We start from the raw sequence: 18,706 nt of genomic DNA, 5'->3' as shown, positions 1-18,706 counted from the left end.
TGCCATCACCATGCTATTTTGGTTACTATAGCTCTATGATATAATGTGAAGTCAGGTGAAGTGGCTCACGCCTGATGTAATTATTGCTTATTGTATGCCTGCATCAAAATATCTCATGTACCCCATAAATATATACACCTAGGTACATACAAAAATTAAAAGGAAAAGAAAAAGATTTCCTAAATGCCTAAAAGATTTCCTAAATGTAAGAGATAACTTACAACACAGTGGTAAATCCCTGGAAGGTGTTGCAACTTCAAGGGATAGCTGGTAAGATATGAACCCAAGGCCACACATGATCTGTATCACACACACATGATCTATACCTTTGGGACTAAGAGGTGGGAACTAAAACTAAGAGCCCTGGATATAGGTAAGACCCTGGAAGTTGCCACCTTTGTAATAAAAGGATGAGTAGAGGGAAGAAGAAACAGTATTGTTAAAATGTACATAGTATCCAAAGCAATCTACAAATTCAGTGCAATCCCTATCAAAATACCAATGACATTCTTCACAGAAATAGAAAAAAGAATCATGAAATTTATATGGAACCACAAAACACTGACAGTAGCCAGAGCTGTTATGAGCAAAAAGAACCAAACTGGAAGAATCACATTACCTGACTTCCTTTAGCATTTCTTGTAGAACACGTCTGGTGTGGATAAAATCACTCAGCTTTTGTTTGTCTGGGAAGGTTGTTATTTCTCTCTCCTTTGTGTTTGAAGAATATTTTCCCCAGATATAGTATTCTAGGGTAAAAGGATTTTTACCATCAACACTTTAAATATATCATGCCACTCTCCCCTGGCCTGCAAGGTTTCAACTGAAAAGTGTCCTGCCAGAAGTATTGGAGCTCCATCGTATATTATTTGTTTATTTTCTCTTGCTGCTTTTAGAATCATTTCTTTATCCTTGACCTTTGGGAATTTATTAAATGTCTTGATGTATTCTTATTTGGGTTAAATCTGCTTGGAGTTCCATAACTTTCTTAGAAAGTTATAGATATTGATATCTCTCTCTAGGTCTCGGAAGTTCTCTGTTACTTTCCTTTTGAGAAAACTTTCTACCTCTACTTCTCTCTACCACTTCTTTATGGTCAAGAACTCTTAGATTTGCCCTTTTGAGGCATTTTTCTAGAGCCTTCTAGGCATGTTTCATTCTTTATTATTTTGTCTCTTATAAATAGCTTGTCTTGAAGCTCACCAATTCTTTCTTCTTCTTGATCAATTCAGCTATTAAAAAACACACATTCTTCAGTCTTTCAACTGCATTTTCAACTCCAGAATTTCTGCTAGGTTCTTTTTTATTATTTCAATCTCTTTGTTAAATTTATCTGATAGAATTCTGAATTCCTTCTCTGTGTTAGCTTGAGTTTATTTAAGTGTCCTTAACATAGCTATCTTGAATTCTCTGTCTGAAAGGTCATATATCTCTGTTTCTCCAGGATTGGTCTCTGGTGCATTGTTTAGTTCACCTGGTGAGGTCATGTTTTCCTGGATAGTCTTGATGCTTGCGGATGTTTGTCGGTATCTGGGCATTGATGAGTTAAGTATTTATTGCAGTCTTTGCAATCTGGGCTTGTTGGTACACCTACTTCCTGGGAAGGCTTTCCAGGTATCCGAAGGCACTTGGGTATTGTGTTATATGTTTTTGGTCCCTGCAGCCATATCTGCATTAGGGGTCACCAGAAGCCTAGTATGCTATGGCTCTGGCATACTGGTAGAGGTACTGCCTTGTTGGTTTTGGATAAGATCTGGAAGAATTCTCTGGATTGCCAGGCAGAAACTCTTGTCTTACTTTCCCCCAGAGTCTCTCCCTTTGTGCAGAGCTGCCTGAGCTGGGGGAAGGGTGACACAGGTACCCTGTGGCTGCCACCAGTGGCACTGCACTGGGTCAGACCTGAAGCCAGTATGGTACTACAACTCACCTACGGCCTGCAGTAACCACTGCCTAACTACCACCTGTGTCCACTCAAGGTACTACGGTTCTACAACCAGTCAGCCTTGTATCCCTCCCTTCAGAACAGTGAGTTCCCCTCAGCCCTGGGCAGCTCCAGAGACACTATCAGGAAGCCAGGGCATAGAGTCAGATACTCTAGGAACCTACCCAGTTTTCTATTTTGCTGTGGCTGAGCACCCGAGACACAAGACAAAGTCCTTCCCACTCTCCCCTCCCCTTTCCACAAGCAGCAGTTTCTTCCAATGGCCACAACTACCCCACACCTGTGGCAAGTACAGTCTGGTTACTGCCAATATTCACTCAGTATCCAAGGGCTCTTCAGTCCACTTGTAAATGCTACCAGTCCTAGGACTCTCCTGTAAGGGCAGTGGGCTCCCTTCTAGCCCACAGTAGGTCCAGAAATACTGCCCAAGAGTCAAGGCCTAGAATCAAGGACCCTAAGAAGGTTGTTGGGACTCTATCCCACTATGGCCGAGCTGGTACCTAAGATGCAAGACAAAGTCCCCTTTATTTTTCCCCCTGCTTTTCTCAAACAGAAGGAATCTTTCACCATTGCCACCACAGCTGGGAATGTACTGGCTCTCACCTGAAGCCGCACATCTCAGTCTCACCCAAGACACATGACATACTCCCTGGTATCACTGGTGGTTAGTTAGGGCCCACGGGCTCTTTAGTCAGGTAATGAATCCTGCAATGACTGGGTCCTTCCCTCCAAGGCAGCGAGTTCCTCCTAGCCCAGGATGCATCTAGAAATGTCGTCTGGAATCTAGTGTCTGGAATAGGAGCCTCAGGACTCTGCCCAGTGTCCTATCCTACGGTGGCTCATCTGGTATCCAAGTTGCAAGACAAAGTCTTCTTTACCCTTCCCTCTTTTCTCCTCAAGCACCTCAAGCAGAGGGAAGGAGTCTCTCTTGGGCTGCGAGCTGTGTTGCCTGGGTTGGGGGAGGGGTGGCACAAGGACTCTCCTAGCTGCCCTGGCTGGTATCTCAGTAGATTGCTTGCTAAGTCTACTGCCTCTAAGCACAGCACAGCACAGCACAGCACAGCACAGAACCAGTACTTGCCCAAGAATTGCAGTCCTTATGGCCTACACTGCCTTTCAAGTTTATTTAGCACCCCAGAGCACTTTGGCTCGTGCTGTGAGGCTTGCTGGAACTCAGGTTTCAATTGCTAGGATGGATGATTCCTCTCTGGGTAGGGCTAGTCTAAATGCTCCCTCCATGGGTGCCAACTGAGATCTGCCTGGTGTTGCCTTCTGCTGTGACAGGGTAGCACTGAGTTCCAATGCAGAGTCCCACAGTCACTGTGCTCTCCCTCCCCCAAATGCACAGATTCTCTCTCCACACCATGCTGCTGCTGCCAGGACACAGGGAATGGGTGGCATCGGCGATTCAAGAGTGTCTTTCTTACCCTCTTCAGTGCCTTTTTCAGTGATATAATGTTAAAACCAGGTACTGTGACTGCTCACCTGATTTTCGGTTTTTATGAAGGTGCTTTTTTGTGTGTGGATGTTGTTTAACTTGATGTCCTTGCAGTGAGGACATTTGGTGAAGGCTTCTATTTAGCCATCTTCCTCTGCCTCCACTCTCCTCCTTCTCTGTCTTTTGAACACTCATATACAACTAGGTATTTAGTATTTTTGTTACATTTTATTCATTATTTTTATGTGTGTTTACTGGGAGAAGTTCATATTAATAAGCTCAGTCCACCATGTTATGGAAGCCAAACTGTATAAATTACATTAATAAAAATAGCATTAATTTTTAAAACTCAGAAATAATAGCAAGAATATTATAATCAAAGTAAGTAATTATGGAAATAGCAGATTCTTCTGAATAATCCATCTATGAGAAATTAGGGAAAATGCTATCCTAGTGAAGTAATCAGACTTCTCATGAAATTATTAAAACTAATACCTAGATCACTTATAGATAGTATTTTGAAAGTATCTTTTGTAATTTAAACTTTTACTTTTTTACTGATTTTATTACAAATAGTTTCTATAACTTCTCAATCCTTGTTTTCACAAATATAACTGCCATCAAGTTCTACATTTCCCCTTATAGCTAGAGCCTGAGAAATATAAATAAACCCTCAGCTGTGTGGGACTGCCTGGCCCACATTGCTATGGAAGCTGGGTCATGGCGGGCCAGGACCCTGTGCTCACTCTGGGCCTGGACCACGTCAACATCTGCTCCTACCACTGCCTCTTGGGCATGAATAGAGTTTCCTGCTTTTTACCCCTTTTTAGAGACCAGTGGAAATGCCTAAAAAGGTGTATGTGAGTAAAGGCCATCAAAGAAGAAACAAGTATGAGTAACTCTAAAGCTGCACAATCAGAGGCTGAATAATTGGTACTTGGCTACGTGAAATAGTGTTTCTTACTCCAGGTAACACATTATGCAACGAAGATTGTCAAACACCAAGAATATTAGCGATGGCAACCTCAGAAGCACTTGTGGGGATTTATCTGATATGCACCATTCCTCCAACATGAACTCTTAATACACTTTTGATAATAAAGTCCTGAAGTATCTAAAATGCAAGGATTAGAATACCTATGATTTTCAAACTATGACCTGTGGAGCCCTGGGGCATTTGGTGAAGAAATCTCAGGGGCTGTTGTGGGAGTGGTTCCAATATTCACCATGCCCTCCTTTCAACTTAAGTGGCTTCACATATTTAAACTTAATACTGTTCACAAACCAGTCCACTTAGACAGGGCTCTACTATTGAAAAAAGGTTTTAACCATAAAATGATAGGAATCCAATTTTAGGAATTTCAGTCTTATACCAAAAATCTGCAGGGAATATAAGGAAATATTATTAACAACACTGAGTAAAGATAATATTGTGTGGCCCCCAAAATATCAGAATTTACTTCAGTTGTGATATGAAAACCCACAGATCATGAAAAACAGACCAGAGGTTCTAACTTTTGGAAAACTTTGGAAATCTTTCTTTAAATAAAACTTTAGAAAAAGTCCAAACAAATAAAAACAAAAGCAGAGCTAGCCTGATTTAAAAAAAAAAAAGTAAGAATGGGACAGCTTCTTATTCCCTGTTTATTAGTCTTCCTCTGCCTGCATCTTAAAATACCATCATCTTTCACTCAACCAACACCTCCCCATCCACAGAGCAACCCTTGAAGAAAACACTATGAAAAGGTAAAGTCAAAGTAGTAAAATCACTTTATCCAGATTTAAAAGTGATCTGTTTCTAAATCACCAGGAAGAAAATTACCATAATAATGTTCATATTCATTTTTTTAAGAAATAAGGAGAATTAAATACATAAACTAAAATTTTTACGTGTGCTGCATGCTTAGAAATCAGCTGCTTCTTTTCAAGGAATCATGAATTGCCATTTTTTTAAGAAGAAAAAATTCAAGACAGTGAAATGCTGTTATCCCCAAAACACTATTCCTACTTATAAGAACAAAATGACTTACTATTGTAATGTTACTGACAAACTTCCTCCCTCCTGTTTGGGATATCACCACAAAGTTTGTTCAAACAAACATGTTTGGCATGGTTTTCCATATAGACTTTCCCTGCGAAATCTTTACACAACAATAAAATATTCCAGAATAGGAAAGGCTTAGGTGATCTATAGCAGGGACAACGTAACTACATAAAATATTTCACCTAGCACTGCATGTTGAAAGCATCCAATTTTCTTTACTAAGTTATATTTTCAAATATTCATCAAATTGTGAACACATTTTACATATAATGTTCTTCCGAAAATACATAGACAGGATCTGTTCTAACTACAAACAAATGTGTCAGAGAGAAAGTTCATTTCACCATTTAAAACCTGAAATCCGAAACAGTTTAAACATAATATTTTATGTGAGTTAATTTAGTCTAAACTTCAATTTATTTTAGTTACTTCAATTCTACTAAAATATACACTGTCGAAATTAGCAACCAGATCAAAAGTAGTATCTTTCCATTCTTTGCCTATCCACAAAAAGTGGAAAAAAAAACATATAGTTAACCTAAGAAATTCTACTTTTAGCATTTTAAGGGTTTCAAAATCTATTAACCAAAATGTTTTTTAGGAGCTGGGCTGAGCCTTCATTTCTCATTTCTGAGTTAACAGAATAGAGAACATGTTACCTTTGACTTTTGTAATCATCAGCGTATTAAAGAAATCCTTTCTAATTTTAATTACAAAAATGTAATAATTCTTATAAATAAAACAAATAAAGCCTACATGGACACATATATTCCTTTACTTTTTACAAAAGTCTTTTTACAAAAGACTTTTTACTTTTTACAAAACTGATACAAGGTATCAGTTTATGTTTTTCTAAAAAAAAAATCTACTCATGTGAAAGAAATTCACACTTTGCAAAACTGGGCTGTTCACTATGGAACTTATAAATGCAATAGTAAAACAAAAGCAGTCAAACATTAAAATATGCCAATATTATGTCAGAAAAACATTTCACTATTGCAAGAAAAGAAACCTTGAACACAATTTAAAAATAGGAGTTTCTAAAAAGTTTGAATGCAAATAAGAATAAAATATTCATTAAACATTACATTTTGCCATTCTGTATGTGTATGTCTCATGCTTAAAGCATTTTATTTGTGGGCTCTAAAAAACATTTTAAAGAAACGACAAAAAAATTTAGTTATTCCAACTCTTCCTTTAAATAATATGAGATTAATTCAAAGTAGCAGATCTCCTTTAGTTTCTAACTTCACCAAATTAGGTAGGCAAAGGTTTACAAAAGCAGTCATGATATTTTTGTCAGAAGTTATTTTCAATAATGTTGATAAATATTTGATAGTTTGATAATTGATAGTTTGATAATTGATATTTCACAGGATTAAAAATATCTTTAGAAAATATTAATCCTGTCATATTTCACAGGATTAAAAATATTTTAGAAAAATAATTCACTCAAAAGACATTATTTAAATCTTTGTATGCTCAAGATGCCACTTTGTTTTTCTTTGTAACTGCAAAATAATGCAGAATAATCTTTCATACAAGTAAAATAAATAATAACAACCCAAAGATAAGATTATGCTTAGGATATACTTTTTGAAGAAACATAAAAACATATAATAAAACAGTACTATAAAATGCCAAAAAAAACCCCAGGAAATTGTACTTACAGCCACAGCTCTTTTAATAAACGGTATCTGTGTGCCACTGTCCAGATCTTCATTTATAATAAGTCTTCTAGCCCACTGCCCTGCCCTGACAACACCACTACCATGAATTAAAACCATCAGTTTCTGTGGATTTGTCAAAGCATCCTCACTCATAAAGATAAAACTCTTTGGTTCACTCTCAGTGGCATCTACCTGTAATTAAATAAAATTAAATAATAAATAAATGTCTTCTGATCAGGCATACACATAAATGAAAAAACAACTAATGGCTGTTATAAAGTATTAAATGGTTACTATAGAATTATAGAAGTAAAAAACAATTTTAACACAAAATTAAAATATTCAGTAGAGGTTAACAATTATATATTAGTTGGATGGGACAAGACATGATAGTAATTTAAATATAAAAATACAAAAAATATTGGTAATATGTTTCTCTTCATTATTATTGTATATTTAGTATTATATTATCATTGTAAATAAAAATAACTACTTTTTTAGTGCCTCCTATAGTCTAGCTGCTATGCTACCTGTTGTAAAAACATTATCTCATTCAATAACAACCCATTTAGGTGGTACTATTATTATATTGATTTATAGATGAAGAAATTGAGGCTTAGGGAGTTTAAATAAGTTGCCCACGGTCACACAACTATAAGTCTATAGTTGTATAACAGAAATATATTGCACCTATAATAAAAAATAGAAAACTAAAATTGGAGATAGACGTATTGGAAAATCATATATCAGCCAGGAATACCACTAAACTTTTAAGGGGAAGAAGAGGAAACTATTTAAAAACTAACCATCTATTCTATTCTTACCTGATCTATGTAAATGGACTTCCAAATTTCATTCAGATTGTGAACACAGGATTATATAACAATTATTTTTACAAAGCCACATTATGTACTCCAATGAACTTACTTTATAAACTAGTTACTTACAGAATAAAAAGTAAATATTTTTATCCATTTTGATTGTACTTAATATTTAGATTGTTAACTATATGATGTATGATTTACATTTGAAAGACACAAAACACTTTTAGAAAGAGATAACTTCCCAACCTTTTGTTACATATGCCATGACACACTGAGTGGTATTCCACATCAGCACTGGCGAGTGACTGGAAATGGAAGCCTTTCAATAGCCAGATCAAGCAGAAAGTTGACATTCTGGTGGCTGGTACTCTTACATAAAGAAGGTCAATCCACATATTGTGTAACGTAATAGCTCTTCACTTTGTCAACTGTATATGTTCATACAATTATCAAAATAGGAAGTATACAAAAACTCTAGATGTCCCCCCACCAAAAAAAAAGCCCTGGATTCTAAATACTCCCAGTCATTACGCTTAGGAAGAGAAAAATAAAATAAAATAAAATATCTGTACTTCTAAAACAATCAGGCTAGTTTCAGTAAGAGATGGCTTAGGCATTTGTGCAAACACAGCAAAAATGGCAATTATTTCAGCAAGAGCAGCATGGACACAGGTCTTAAAGAAGAAATAACACCTTTTCATTGAAGCCTTCCCTGACTACCACTTTTAAAATTCCGAACATGTCCCGAGAATTCCGTAGTCCCCTTCCCTGTTTTATTTTCCTCCACGGCACATACCAACATCTAACATATTGTATGCTTTACTCTATATTTTTGCAAATGTGTTTATTCACCGCCTGCTCCCTCCACTAGAACATAAGTCCAGGCAGGCACAGAGTTCTCTCGTTTGTATCCACTTATATAGTCTCAGTACCTAAAATAAAACCTAGCACATTGTAGGCACTCAGTAATTAAAAACAATAAACTTTTGGAATGAGGAATCTTATCAAGCCTCACCAGTGACTTCCTTTAGATAAAAGACATTTAACTAAATAATGGATCCTCTAAAATGGTTATAATACTTGCCTGGTTCAGAAAGCATATACTGAAGATTAAACTAGTACATAATTATAGAGAATTTTACAAGAGCTATACAATGTTAAAGAATTAAAATGACATAACTATAATTTTATTAGCAATAGCTAAAAATACAGGAAGAGAGATATGAAGTGTAACACAATCATATTAGCTTCATCTGCATGCTATGTCCAGAGTAAACAAAGTATAATGATGACAATAAATATGACTACAGCCACACAGAAAGATAAGTGGATGACAGACACAGGAAAACCAAACCTAAGAAGAAAAATTCCCTTTTACCTAGGAACATTATATAAAAATAGGAGAATTGCTCAGTTAAGCCTAAAAAAAAAGTAACGATGATAAGAACAAAATAAAAAAATTGAAAGGCAGAGCTGTCAGTGTATAACAAGAAAGAGGCCACAGGGGTTTCTAGTCACTCAATTACCAAACACTATGTCTAAACACGCACAAAGAAAAGTGTCTCTTAAGGTCAGTGAGGCCTTAATGGATCCTGGAATGGCTATGGAGATGGATATCTATTCACCTTCATGAAAAAACCTGTAGTACAGATATTCCAGTAGGTGCTGATCACTGTCTCTTTTTTCCTATTTGACTAAGTCCCCTGTTACCAAGAAACTGAGTCAATTTTTTAAGCAATGGAATACTGGCACTTTGAAGTCCACAGTAATCACTTAGAACTGAAAGAAACTTATTTTCAGATGATAAAAATGTATTTTTTATATTAAAATGCTGCTCGATAAAGGACCACTTGAGTCCAGGAGTTCGAAACCAACCTGGGCAACACAGTGAGACCCTGTCTCTACAAATAATCCAAAATTAGCTAGGTGTGGTGGTGTGCACCTGTAGTCCCAGCTACTTGGCAAGCTGAGGCTGGAGAATTGCTTGAGGCCAGGAAGTCAAGGCTGCACTAAGCCATGACTGCACCACAGCACTCAGCTTGTGCAACAGAGTGAGACTCTGTCTCAAAAAAGAAAAAAGAGGGAAAAGGGAATCACATTTTAAAAAAAACGCTGCTAAATAATTTTTAAGGGGCTACAAATTAAGGTAGCCATGAATAAATTAAAGTTTTACCTGAATACTGAGAAAAGTTGACTTTCAAAATATGAGAATATCAGAATATTAAAGAAAAACAACAATGAAAATGAAAAATGTAATAATATTAATGAGTAAGGGGTAAGAGCAGTATTTTAGCTGGTCATTGGCTAATATTCACCTCAGTTTACATAGAACTCTGACTCTGCACATGGTAACTACAATGTACTTTCTATAAAGTTAGTGCTAATTTTAAATAGTAAGATATCTATATTAATAAAATAATTTCTTCTTCATTAACCTAATTAAGTTTGAACATACGGCTGTTCCAAGGCCATTTATCTTCAAACAGTGGTAATTTATTAAGCTAAGCTTTCATTAAGGAATACACATAATGGTCATTCCAGCGAACCACCTCACTTTATTACAAATCAATCTCAGACACCTTTTGGTTGGTAAGACTGCACCAAACAATTTTAGCAGTTACCAATTCATTGTGGAATACTCGTGAACACCATTAATTGCTGAAACATGATGCATGTAATAAACTACGTGAAAATTTGTAGTGAAGTTGTTAATTCATGTCTCCAGAGTTCTATACAAGTATGAGATATTTTACTATAATTGAGAATACTTTATGCCTATTTATGAGAGATGTGGATTAAACACAGGCATGATCATAATGTTTACTATCAAATCATGGGTTCCACAAAGAGCTGTCATTTAAAAAATGGTTCTTTTTCCCTTTTAAAATAGTTTCAACTATAAAACTAAAAGAGTTCATCACCAGGAAAAAAAAGGTTTGATGGTATTCTTTAAGTAAAAAGAACAACTATTTACAGACACCCACATACAAAAACCCACTCTCACTCTGAGATTTAAGAGAGCTCGGGAGAAAGCTAATAGCTATTGAAAAATAGTTGTGAAGAGAAGTTTCACAACAGTACCAAATATGTGATAATTTAAAGGGAAATATTAATTTCCTAAGACAAAATTCAGAGTTTTTAAGTTTACAAAATAAGGGAAACTTTATTAACCAAAGATGGGCATGATGCTTAAGTTTCATATAAAGTAAATCTCTCTTGCTTATTAGCTTTATATTCCAAATTTAAAATCAAAGGATAATCAGATCCATAATACAGAGTTCTCTTCCATCTATAAAGATCAATAATGAAACTTAAACATATAACATGCTGTATACAGCCAATTATTTTGTGATTTGTTCTAGAAATTTGGAGACTGAAGTGAGTTTAAGGGTTCCCTAGAACTAGAAGTATTATAGAGTTAGCAGACTCAATATTAATTGTGTTGTATCAATAAATTAACCTAATGCTCTTTAAATATCATTCTTCAGAAACTCTGAAAGAAATAAAATTAACAAGAAAGGAAAACTGGGCAAAGTGACAAAATTCTACCCTGACTTTCCAGAAGACCAAATTTCAATATATACTTTAAATGAAGTAAAATGCTAGGCCTAAAGTCAAAAACTAAGACAGTAAGTTTAAATTCAAAAAAGACTGGTATATTCATTCCCAGAAAGGTACTAAAATCTTGTCTGTAAAGGAAGAAAAATTTCCAAATAAACCAAGGGTTGATGTAGCTGTTACACAGAATAATATTTTATTGACTAATCCATCATAAGCACTTGGACCAGTGTCCATCACCTAAAAAACATTTAAATAAATATATGTTGAATAAATGAATAATGAGTGAACGACTAATAATGTGATCTTGCACTTGAGGTTACTTACGGAAAATCAAATAAAAAGGTTTCCTTTAAAAAAGGAACTATGGAATCAGTTCTGGAGAGGGACAATATTAAGAAATCCTCAAACCCTCGAATTTATAATAAAATAGCACTATCCAAAGAATTTTTAAAACTCATGCAACATTTCATGCAAACAAAATTATCTATATGCAAAGTGTTGTGCCTTAAATGAATTACTTTCATTAAGTCTCCCAGATTCTTATATATCATAAAATCATAAAGTTGTCAGGGACGGCAAAGATCCTCCAATCTAGTCCAACCACCGTTTCACACACGATTACAATCTCTTCATTTTAAAGCTTAATATTTTGTGGTTTACATTTAAAATAACAGGGGTTTGTGTTTTTTGTTTCGTTTTGTTTTTTGAAAATTTGAGTCTGAGAACAAATCTCAAACTTTTTCACTCTGAAATGTCAAAATGTGCAAAATTCAAAAAAATGTTCTGCCAAAAAGGGAAGGAGCAGGGTTATGAAACAGGAAGCACCAGGAATGAATTTGGGAATGTATAGAGGAAACAACATACTATGTGTAGAAATAAGACATATTTTTAAAAACCAAGAAATATTTAAAGAGATAGTGAACGTCTAATGTAACAAAAACTGCACTGGTTTACCACAAATAAATAAAAATAAATTATTCCAGTGAAATGAGAAAGGGTACAGGTAAGGGTAATCCTTTTAATTGAGTCATCATTTTCAAAGAGACTAGAAATCGGTTTTTACTTTATACTGAAGAGTATTCTTTATAAGAACTACTGTGCAGAATGAGATGAGGTATACTAATAAGCATTTAAAATTATCGCTATCAACACAATAAACCCTAACATTTAAACTTATCACAGTCAACCCAAAACAAAAGTTTTCTTCTGAATTAAAAACTATTTTACTTGGAAATAAACATTTCATTTGAAATAAACATTTCTTTAAAATTTGACTTACTGGAATAGATATTTTTTTCAAATTACAATCCTTTTCCAGGAGCTCATATACATACTTCGTGATGATCTAAGTAGGAAAGAAATAACACATTAAGATCCAATGTCATCCATTATCAAAACTGACATAAATTTTGGTAAATTGTTGCAAGTTATTGCTCTGAGTAAATATCTCTTCATCTTGGAATGCTCTGATACTATATTAAGAGACTCCTAATTACCCATAATGGTTTACTTCCTGCTGCTGTATGAATAACTATGAACCTTTGTATTAAGGATTAGGAACAATTAATATACATTAACAAAAATATACACAACTTTCTCTTTTTCAAGAGAATACTCTGAAAGTATATTTTCTTTTTTCAGTGTTTCTAAAATTTGTTTCTCCTATTATTTTCCTATAGGCATTATATTTAATATATTAATGGCACCTTAGTGACTCTGAATCTCAACACCTCTTTTGTGTTCACTGAATCGAGGAGGAAAAAGTCAGAGGTATTCTAAACAGAAAAGGAAAACTCATCCAGAAAGTCAGGGACCTGTCAGTAACACTGCTTATGCTAGGAAGAAACACAGTTCCTCTAGATGTCCATGTCCTAATTCCTGGAAACTGTGAATAAGTTATGTGACATATTAAATGAACCAACAGATATAACTGAAGTTTAGAACCTTGAAATGGCGAGATTTTCTAGGATTATCTGGGTGATGTATGTCTTTAAAAGTAGAAGATTACAGAAGAACAGTGGGTCAGAGAGATGCAAAGTGACTCAACTGGCTATTGCTTGTTTTCAACATGGAGGAAGAAAACAAGCCAAGAAATTTGGTAGCTTTTATAAAGTGGAATAACCTTCAGTTTACAGCAGTAAGAAAATGAGACCTCAGTCCTACAACTGCAAGGAACTGAATTCGGCCAGCAACCCTTATAAGCAGTAAACGAATTCTCCCCTAGATCCTAAAAACAGCTTGTTCACACCTTGATTTTAGCCCAGTGAAACTCATACGGGACTTCTGACCTACAGAATTGTTAAGATAATAAATTTGTGTTGCTTTAAGCCTCTAAATTTATAGTAATTTGTTATAGCAGCAAAAGAAAATCAACATACTATTTCTGTTAAGGAAGGCAAAGAGTAAGGAAACAGACACCTGGAATAAAAACAAATATTAAATAGATGGTACTAATGGTCATTTTAAGGAGTGTTTCTCCACCCCAAAATGTCTTAAGTTATCTATGCAAAATACCTCAGAGAATAATTTTAGCAGAAACATAATTAAAAGTCAAATTTTATGAAACAAAATCACAGGATGATTTTTTTAGAAAATTAAGATGTCAATTGCTTTGGTGCTGTATTCGTAATCTAAAATAGATTCTTTATCCTGCTTTCTTCAAGGAGTCCAAAATTCTTTCTTCTATGTATACGTATTCATTTCATTTTAGAAACAGTATATTAGATGTATGCTAGAACAGCTTTATCTTGGCTGGTAATGGTAATTTCAAAAGCTATGATACTACATTAGAACTAGGTAATAAAATGCTAGTTATTAAACTAATAGTATTCTTACATTTCAACATAGTAGTTAAAATTATGTTGATTATACCTTCACTGGGATGTAGTGGTACTGTAGACTTATAAGAGTAAACTAAAAATGTGGAGGTTCAAACTAAACATATGTGTAAAGTTATATATTATGACCTGCTGCTTTAAGAGAAATAGATTAAATAAGATTAGCAAAATGAGTGGTTTAACATTTCTGAAAATATCCTACTATCTATGAAATCACAAAATATCCTTACATTTGAAGTAACAACAAAACCAATGAAATTTAATCCAAATGAATTCTACCACCATGCCAAATACTTGAGACATAATCTGAGAATTAAAAAATTAAATACTACTGACCTTACAAAAAGAAAAAAGCTGGACAAACTAGAAGTCAACAGCTCTTACGAGGTACATCAGTTAATCCTCAAGGTTTATACTACAGGATAATATAAAACAATTCGAAAACTCAAAAATTGCTTATTTAGCTTTGAAAAACACGATAGAGCAAGTCTGGAATTTGCAACATAGCAAACCAAGTAATAAAACTATATATCAAGTAAGAGTTGGAGAAACACTACCTAACTTGCCTAATTTGCTTTGATCTCCAAATCCTTACTGTAGGAAAAAAGCAACCATAGATGAAATCATCTATCTTATAGGCAATTCTCCGTGTTCAGCATGCTCTCCTCAGCTCTAGTCATCCTCCAAAATACAGATCACATGTCAACTCCTTCAGGTAACTCTCACGGTCTCATCCCAACCCTCCAAGGTATGGCAAAGTGTCTCACCTCTATTTGCCTCTGGACATGACTGAATATCATTGTCGAACATACTACTCGAATATCGTTACCTGTCTGTTACACATCTACTTATAGAACACTATAATTTCGGTCTCCTACCTTTATTCCTTCTTGTATTCACAGGATACTCTGGCAAACAGAAGATACTTAAAATTGTACATGAATTCTCCTCTCTGTCCATCCTGTCTACATCTTTTGAGGGAGATACAAGTTCAAGATTTTTTAAAAAAACATTTTCTAATTGCTAAATCAAGGCTTAGGAAGAAAGCATCAAGGACTCATTCATTGCCTTCCAGATTGCATAGAATTGCACTCTGCATTTAGAAAAACCAAAAAATGAAAAAGATAATTTCAAAAAGGAGATGAAAAAAGTATTTCTTTCCAAATGTCATCTGTGTTCAAATGTTCACTGGGAGCTGTGTTTATAGATGGAAAAGAAAAGGCTTAAGAGACTACGCAGGCTCTAAAATTATGTTTTCATTCTAATAAGAAACAGAGAATTTCCGTTGTCTGGTCTGATGTATATAGAGCTTGGAAGTAGGTACTACTGACCTTACAAAAACAAAAAAGGCTGAACAAACTGAAAGTCAACAACTCTCATTAGATCCATCAGAGAAGTGAGGCCACAGAGCAAACTGCTTCCCTGAAAATGGAGAGAGACAGACAAGCAGATATAAAATCAGTTTACAGGGTACCTCAGCTGAAGCCAGTACTAACATAAGAACACTTCAAACTGCAACGGAGGAACTGCTGGCGGGGTGTGGACTAGCTTAAGAGTTAAAAACTAGGAGGAGGTTCAACCTTAAGGGGGAGGGGACAAATTTTTATGAGTTTTACTTCCAGGAGGGCTACTAGGTTCTCACTACGAAGACTACATAAAAACTCTCCCGCAGGGGAAGGGGAAAAGTAACCATTTAAAAATACTCCAGAGCTCTCTATTGTCTTTAACAATGCCTGCAATAGTTGAAGAGAAACTATTTTACCAGAACCTAGCTGACCTGGCAGAAAGGGAAATGCCCAGCTCCGGCTCATTTAAGAGATGAGACCCAATAGAGGACTATAGAATATCTCCCCATCTACCCTAAGTTACCACCATATCAACAGAGTTCCTATAATATACCAGGGGATTACAGCTAAAATAACTCTAAGAGTCAGGCCCTTTTTAAGGACCCTAGAAAAAAACCAAAGACAATAGAGGAGACAAAAACAAAGAACCTAGAGGAAACTGTAGCCTCTGACATGCAGCTAAAGCAAACAATAAACACAATCTAATGCCTAGCCAAATAAACATAAAATCTCACACTAAAGACCTATTTACTTCAGTTCCTTTTACCTGATATACGATATCAGGCTTTCAACAAGTAGTTACCAGGCTGCTAAAAGGCAAAAACAAACAAACAAAACCCCCATGATCTGAAGAGACAAACCAAACATCAGAACTAGACTCAGATATAGCAGAGATAGTGGAATCATCAGATTAGGAATTTAAAACAACTATAATATGTTAAGGCTTTATTGGAAAAATGCACCACATACAGGAACAGATGGGTAATGTAAGGAGAAACATGGAAACCAAGATACAATAAAAAGTAAATGTTAGATCACAACCACTGTAACAAAAATGAAGACTGGGTTTATTAGGCTAATTAGTAGACTGGACATGGCCAAGGAAAGACTCAATGAGCTTAAAGATAAGTTAATGGAAATGTTCAAAATGTAAATGCAAAGAGAAAACAAGAATGAAAAGACAATACAGAATATTAGAGAACTGTGGGGCAATCACACAAGGTGTAACTTATGCATAATGAGAATACAAGGAGGAGAAGAGCGAAGAAACAGAGAAAATATTTGAAGCAATGATGGTTGAGAATATTCCAAAATTAATGACAGATAAAAAGTAATAGATCCAGGAAGTGCAGACAGCATCAAGCTGGATAAATAAAACAAAGAAACAAACAAAAAAAACTATACCTTGCCAAAGTGAAAATCTTAAAAGAAGCTGGTGGGGGAAGGGTGGAAATTTACTTACAGAGGAACAAAGATGAGAATTACATTGGACTTCTCTTACAAAGTATGTAAGCAAGAAGACAGAGGAGGGAATTACTCAGTGTTGAAAGAAACCCCACCAACCTAGAATTTTATATCCTGCAAAGTTATCCTTCAAAAGTGAGGGAGAAATAATGACTTTCTGAGACAAATAAAAATTTAGGGAATTTTTCTCTTCTTCTTTTTTTTTTTTTTTTTTTTTTTTGCCAGTAAACTTGCCTCACAAGAAATGTTAAAACTTATTTCAGAGAAAATGAAAATTACAGAGGTCAGGAATTTGGATCAACACAAAGAAACAGGAGTGTCAGACAAGAAAGAAATGAAGGTAAAATAAAATATTTTATTATTCTTATTTGATCTAACAGATAACAGTTTGTTTAAAATAACAGCAACAATGTATTTTGTGATTAGAGATAAGCAGAATGAATGTCAGCAATGTTATAAGCGACAAGACAGGAGAACTGATTATACTCTGTTATAAGGTACTTGTACTACACATGAAGATGTCTAGTGTCATTTGAAAGAAACACTGGAAAGAAAAATCTACTACACCTGGCAATTTTCCTGGATTTCTTCTGATTCCTAAGAAGCTGCCATAAAGATAAAAGTTAAATGAATCCACAATGGAAGTGACAGAAAAATAATTTTGAGATTATATATTCATGGAATAAATATCCTGACTACTAATACAGTAATGCCCTCAAGGAATTAGAGTCTGACTCAAATTTTTCCAGCTCAGAGTTTCTGCATGCAGGGATTAAAGAAAATTGTTAAAAGGAGAGCAGGGGTGATCAATGAAATAAAACATAGAAATAAGGAAAATGAAGTATAATAAAAATGACTTCTCCATGGAGCACTTCCAATAGAAGGGTTATATTCATCCTACTATGAATTTACTTTTGACATTTATTAAGCACTTACTATGTGCTTATCATGTTCCTCATTCATCTCAGCATTACTTCAGGTCTTTAATTAAATAAGAAGCCAGCAATGATAACCTTTAGTCCAGTAACAGCACTGAAATTATTCTAGCTAGTTATAATTTAAGGGGGTGGGGAAGAGTGACATTAAGAAGCCTCCTAGAAGGTACTACAGATCCTTTTGAGAAATAAAATGTAATACACGATAATATATATTACTGCATAGGTAAGGTAAATAATATAAATACTTCAATTAAACACAAAGTTTATTTTATTACCAGATATTCAAGCTTTCATTCTTTCTTCCTCAGAAGAAAATTTCTCAATAGTAACAAACTAAATTTGGCCTTATTGATTCACGCAATAACAACTGTTATTTTACAACTTTATTAACTACATAAGATAAAAAATTTCTATATTAGGCATATTAGGAGAGTAAGAACATCAGCCCAAGACATAAAACACCAATACCCATACATCACCAGTCATACCCATCCCTATAGATGACACGTAAATGCTAAGAGAATCCTGACTTTAAACGTAAAGGTGGATAAATTGAATCAAAAGGGAAACTCTAAAAGATTTAAATATATCTATAAAATTTTTATGCCTCTTTCAACCAAATAAAATCTTAGAAAACAGACT

The 18,706-nt window shown here is 34.7% G+C and overlaps 1 protein-coding gene across 17 annotated transcripts in view; it reads right to left on the bottom strand.

Annotated features, from left to right (window-relative positions):
* Positions 1–18,706, bottom strand: part of ARB2A (ARB2 cotranscriptional regulator A) — a 493,797-nt gene that overhangs the window by 332,918 nt on the left and 142,173 nt on the right. For 13 of the 17 annotated variants that reach the window (XM_001137302.7, XM_054685002.2, XM_063810246.1 and 10 more), the window contains 2 exons: positions 12,759–12,824; positions 7,095–7,286 (listed from right to left, as the gene is read on the bottom strand). In XM_001137302.7, coding sequence (XP_001137302.1) covers positions 7,095–7,286; positions 12,759–12,824 — 258 coding nt within the window. The remainder of the gene's footprint in view (positions 1–7,094; positions 7,287–12,758; positions 12,825–18,706) is intronic. The other 4 variants (XM_063810257.1, XM_063810252.1, XM_063810253.1 and 1 more) reach the window with 2 other exon arrangements.

Source organism: Pan troglodytes, chromosome 4 (genome assembly GCF_028858775.2).
Source record: "Pan troglodytes isolate AG18354 chromosome 4, NHGRI_mPanTro3-v2.0_pri, whole genome shotgun sequence".
NCBI lineage: Eukaryota > Metazoa > Chordata > Mammalia > Primates > Hominidae > Pan > Pan troglodytes.
The sequence above is the reverse complement of the archived record's forward strand: the minus strand, read 5'-3'. Positions and strand labels throughout refer to the sequence as shown.